The sequence below is a fragment of the Rhagoletis pomonella genome, unplaced genomic scaffold (genome assembly GCF_013731165.1).
Source record: "Rhagoletis pomonella isolate Grant_MI unplaced genomic scaffold, Rhpom_1.0 Rhpom_scaffold_00003, whole genome shotgun sequence".
Taxonomy (NCBI): Eukaryota; Metazoa; Arthropoda; class Insecta; order Diptera; family Tephritidae; genus Rhagoletis; species Rhagoletis pomonella.
Genome location: NW_023458557.1, coordinates 49414013 through 49420014, shown reverse-complemented (window position 1 = coordinate 49420014; position 6002 = coordinate 49414013). Strand labels below are relative to the sequence as shown.

General features: G+C 38.1%; 1 protein-coding gene across 1 annotated transcript; it reads left to right on the top strand.

The window, feature by feature from the left end:
* The first annotated feature begins 4615 nt into the window (after nucleotides 1–4615).
* On the top strand, nucleotides 4616–5675 carry LOC118736598. The gene is made up of 2 exons (XM_036466649.1): nucleotides 4616–5155; nucleotides 5396–5675. The coding sequence occupies exons 1-2, from the start codon at nucleotides 5086–5088 to the stop codon at nucleotides 5665–5667; spliced, it is 342 nt and encodes a 113-aa protein (XP_036322542.1). The 5' UTR covers nucleotides 4616–5085; the 3' UTR covers nucleotides 5668–5675.
* The last annotated feature ends 327 nt before the right edge of the window (nucleotides 5676–6002 follow it).

The following is a 6002-nucleotide window of genomic DNA, read 5'->3' as shown; positions in this document are numbered from 1 at the left end:
GTACCATGCTATATCAATGTCTTTGGGTAGGTGGTAAAGATCGAAAGATAATACAATTTTTCCAGTAGGAGTTGCTTTGCCTTCAAATGTGCGTGTGAATTTGTATACGTTTCTTACGCCTTGACTTTTTAATTCTTGTATGATTTCCTCGTCACTTACAAAATTTAGGCAGGGCGCATAAATTACTCCTTTTATTGTGTTTAGATTGTCTTGGTATTTGACTGTCACTGGGCATAGATTACCGAGTGTTTTCACTTTTAAAAAACCGCTCAGCTACTCTTGAGTTACGTGTCAGTATAAGCAATGATCCGTCTTTGAGTTGCTTTACGTTTTCTATTTGAGTTGATATTGAGTCTATTGCTCTTTTTATTACGAATGGGCTTAGTTTTTGTAGTTCATTGTTGGCTGCTGTAATTGTTATGTATTTGGGTTGGTTAAGTGGTGTTTGTTTATATGTAAGTGTGGGAAATGTGTAATCGGTGTCGTCAAATTGGCTTAGTATTGCGAATCTGTTTGTTGATTTGTCAGGTGGCTCTGGTTGTGTTGGCATTTTGTTGTTTGTTGGTATGTTGTAGCGGTTCCTTGTTTACAAAGTGGTTGTTATGCTGATGCTCCACTAAAGTGCACAAAAGCGAAATATGATAACGGGTTATTTGGTATTGTTATTACGCGAGCTAAGAACACTTGTATGAACACGTCCGAATAGTTTAAGAGTTAGTCGATGATTGTTATTATTCTTTAATTTTAATTATCTGTTTATAAACTATAGTGTATTTTTTAAGAAAAACTGTATAAACCCAAGATTAAATATTTGCGAAACATCCAAAAACCAACATACTGTCGTAAAAATTTCGAACTTTATTAATATTCTTTAGTTTTTAGCCCATTCAATTTTAGTATAATAAAGTGCAAGTTTAAAGTAGCTGGGACTTACCGTTGAACTTGGCAATTTTGTTTTGTCGACGATGTCAGCCATTTTCTTCCATACGAAGTGTGTTCGACGATTTTTTTATATGGAGGAAATTAGCAACACCTTCATCAAAGAAATCTTAAAAAACTTAGTTATATTAAAATTCAGTGGACTAAAAAACCACACACTCAAAATAAATCTAGGAAATCGAATTAAGTAGATCGAAATTTTTACGAAAGTGTGTTGGTTTTTTAAATGTTGCACAAAGTTTGAACCTTGGATTTGTACGGCTTTTCTTAAAATATAAAGCGTATTTTTACAAAAAATAATTAAAATTGAATAATATTAAGATAAATGGTCAAATCTTCTCGCAAAGTTTTGATAAGCACTTGAAATTCTATTAAAATGTAAAATTTTAGTACTGAATCCAAAGAAAATGTCTCTTTTATCCATTAATAATAACTTAAATATGCTTTTTTGTTAAGATGTATACCTGAAAATGTGTGCATACATATTTGCGTTAAATGCAATACATGTGCACGTGGAATCAATTTGTAAAAGTGTAAAATACGTAAACGTATGTACATAAACAATAAAACTTTCTCATGAATACCATAAAATCATTGGTCTTGAAGGGAATGTACTAAGAAAATATATGAGCGAATTAAAAAGTGTATACAATTTATAGCCGAAAAGTACATTTTTTGTATAGATTTCGTACTGAAGGAACAATTTCATATCCCAACACTGATACAGAATGTAAACAAACACAGGGTTGCAAGGAAAAAAAGTTGAACGAGCTAAAAGTTGGCTGGCGACCATCTTTGTTGAAAGCGATTAGTTGAAAGGCCGTTCGCACGAGGCGATTTTTGCTTTCAACTAAAAGTTGCCTGAAAAATCGCCTCGTGCGAATGCCCTATAAGATCGATGTAGGCATACTGTGGCGAATACTGCGGCAACACAAAGCGAACAACGAGAAATAGGCAAAATGTTCGAGGAATGACGTAGAATGTTCCACAAAGAGAAACGTCAAGTTGGATGAACACTGCGAACAGCGAGCGATAGAGAATGAGCGATGAACTTCAGAATGTTCTAGAGTTGCCATGAGTGTGAGCGCAGGTATATAAGGGCGCCACCAGACATCGGAGTGAGTTAGTTACAAGTCAGCAAGCTACAAGTAAAGTGAGCAGAGAAGTGAGTTGCGAATAAGCAAGCTAGAAGTTTAATTGTGTTAACAAGTTTAGTAAAGCGTTGTTATTTCTGTAACAAGTATTCTAAAGTGTTTTTACCCTATTAGCGAATATTGTAAATTGTTTGTTGTACAATAAAGTTATTTGTACTACAATTTGGTCATCGTTAGCATTTATTTAACAATCCAGCGATACGAACCGGTCGATTTGCGAAATCCGGACGAGGTTTCAAGGATAATCGTAACAATATGAATGAGCACGGTGCAGCGAACAAAGGTGGCGCCGTCAGTGGTACCGCTACTTTGGTTTCGCGAATTTTGACGGTTGTGGTAACTTGTAAATAAACCTTTGTTTACAAATCAGCGCAAGAGAATTTGAATTATAAGTGAAAAATCAGTTTAAATTGTGTTAATTTGCAATTTGTGAGTGATTTTTGAGTATAAGACTGCGTAAAAACTAATACAATGATGTGTTGTGTGTTAAATTGCGACAGCCGCCAAGATGCAATAAGCGTAGATGCAAGTGTAGCGGTGGGACGAATCGCTGCATTTTGTGTACATAGGGCATGGCAAAGCCGTTCTCGAAATGTTTCTCTATTATTATATTAACAGCATTTCCTCACAATGATTTTGTTTCTGCTCCACGCAGCCTCCATTAGCAAGTTAACTAATCAATCCCGCAGAGATGCTGCTGCAGTTTTCTGCAGCAGCCTTAATTGCAAAGCAATGGAGTGCACTAAAACGTGTGCTGAAGCAGCCTTAATTGCAAAGCAATGGAGTGCACTAAAATGTTCACTGTTCTCTAATAGATTAGGTGAAACATGCAATATTTTCGCATTTAGTAAAATTAAAACACGTTTTTCGCTCACGTTTTCGGAGCTCACTGCCAAAGATTACCCTTGCAGGAGTTTTACCTGTTGTTTCATGCACTGCTGACCGGTATCCCATCAGGAACAGGGGTATGCGGACATCCCAATCTTTCTGAGTTTTGTCCACGAACTTCCGCAAATGCTCTTCCAGGGTTCGGTTGAACCGTTCCACCATGCCATCTCATTGCGGATGAAGAGCCGTTGTTTGAGTTTTCTGGATACCCAGTATCTGGCACATCTCTTGGAACACCGCCGATTCAAAATTTCTTCCCTGGTCAGAGTGCAGCTCTATAGGCACACCGTATCTCGCAACCCAATTGTAGGTGAATACCTCCGCAACTGTTTTAGATTCCTGGTTTGGAATCGGGTATACCTCCAGCCATTTGCTAAAGTCGTCCATAACCACAAGGACGTATTTGTTTCCCTGTGCGCTCATAGGAAATGGACCGGCTACATCCATGGCAATCTGCTTGAAAGGTGCACCTGAGTTATACTGCTTCATCTGGCCATGACTTGTGGATTTGGGTCCTTTAGCTGCAATACACTCCGCGCAGTTAGCAATCCACTCTGTGAGCTCGTGGAGGCTATTAGCAACGCTGGCGAAATTCGGAACAAATCGGCGGTAGTAGGTGCATAGCCCAAGAAAACTTCGTAGTTCGTGCAGGTTGTTACGGGTTACTGTTCGCCGCACAAAATATAAATACTTTATTCTTCAGCATATAGCGCACCCGGTAGCATGTCAGAAATTTCACCATCTCATATTTTTCTAGAGTGTACGGCAACTGCATGGAAGGTCTGCCATTTTGCGATAGCTGTGTTCCTTGCGGACAGTGTCGCTGACTGTCACTAGTTCCAGCAGGTCTGTTCGTCTTTTTTTTTAATAAACACTTTCCCGCGGACTAAAGGCTGGTTTTTATTAGGTCAGAATCACTGACGCCAAAAACACTGCCTTCATCTGACAGCTGTTCATTTGATGTTAAATGCGTTTTCATTACCGCAGTGCAAGTCAAAGACTGTCGTCAACTTTCAGTGTCAGATGATTGACATTCCGTTTTCATTACTGGCGTCAAATGTGAGGTTAATTTTTACAAAAAGTGTAGAATACTGACCTTTTAGCTGTAGAAAAACCAGGGGTGTAATTTGGTTGAGCTCTTCATGCTGATTTTAACCTTACCAAGGTTGTTTGGCGCGGGTGAGAAATTGAGGGGATATACGAGGTTAAGTTAAATTTTTTCGATACTTTGAAATATCAATATTTTATGAACTACATAGCCGATTAGACAACTAATGATGTCAAAATAAAGATGATTAGTTTATCTTTCAGTTGATGTACATAATTTTCCTGATTTTTTTTTATATTTTCAAGTCAGAAATACAAAGACACAAAAAAAAATTTAATCTTTTTTTAATAAATTACCTTTTGAAAAAAAATTGCATAATTAATTCTACAGAAATTTATATTATTTAGAAAGTACAACTTATCACCTTATATAGAAAGGTTTGTTATAGCGCAAAATTTAACGAAAGTAGTGGTAAAAATCGAAATTGTATACATATATTTTTTTTAATAGCGTTTACCAAAAATTTGTTTTCAAAATGGTTATAGTAAATACGTTGCAAAAAAAAAGCTATGAGAATTATATTTGAATTGGCATCAATACTTTTCTAATCGGTCAAGTAGCTTCCGAGATATTAAATATTGAGAACTAGGAAAGTTGAAGTTTAACCGGCACGGCAACCCCGGATTTTTATTTTTTTGATATTCCTCCTTACACTGCGGCAAATTCCATTTGGAAGAGTAACGGAACTAGTCCAAATGACGCAGTGCCCGTTATTCTTCCAAATGGAATATTCCCGCAGTGCAAGGGTATATAAAACCCGCTGGCAACTCCGCTGCCAACCGATTTACATTCTAGAATTGACAGCGGGCGAAAAGGTAGCGCTGAATCTGACAAAGTTTTGATCTAATAAAAAAAAAGGAAGTTACTCTAAGACGGTGAAGTGAGTGAAAAAAAAAGATTTGGAGTGAACAATTAACAGTGTTCGCGTTAAAATAGCGCAAGTGGGGTAGAAGGTGGACTCCAGGTGTACAAAAGAAAAGGAGTGCTAGGATCCGTATGGTACGCGATTGGGTGCTCCAACAGCAACATATCCCATTGATAGCAACCGCCGGCTACATTGAAGTAGGTAAGTTTTCTTATAATTATTAAGTACCTTGCTTATACGAGGCATTTATAAAATGTATAAACAAGGTAAAATGTGGTATTCATGGTCGAATTGCTAAATCGAAACTAATAAAGCGCAGCTTCTATCTGACTCAGTTTAACGAAATGGCAAAACGAGTGTGGAAATGCACCGATTTTCGTTAGATGTGTTTTTTTTGGTAGTATCATGATTGATTATGTAAATCTTACTTTACTCGCGTAGTTAAGGGTATAAGTGCTGAGGTAAAGTGGACAAAACAACCGCAGGCTACGAAGTCCGGGGTGTCGAAACTGCGGCACATACAAACACTTATATGCATATGTCTAAATGTTGCGCACGGAATTACCCCAGATGAAAGGCTTGAGCCCTACTTACTATTGGAAAATTCATCTAGAACGGTTCCTCATAAATTGCGACGTAGTTCATTAGAGCTGCAATACGCTTTAAACTTTGTAAAATCTCTTTTATTTCCTCTAGAATCCATTAGGGATTAGTCCGTATATAAAATCACGTTTAATTAATCTAATTTAATTTTTTGCAGGTACAGTGCCAGTCTGCATACCGCTCGGCGGCAACCACTACGCCGCGTCAGCAACGACAACCGCATTTCAGCGGTAACAACGCGCGGCATTACAACCGCTATATCAGCGGAGCAAACGCGTCAACAACGAAAACCGCATTTCAGCGGTAAGAACGCACGGCACCACAACCGCTATATCAGCGGAGCAAACGCGTCAACAACGACACCCGCATTTCAGCGGTAACAATGCGCGGCACCATAACCGCTATATCAGCGGAGAAAACGCGTCAGCAACGACAACCGCACTTC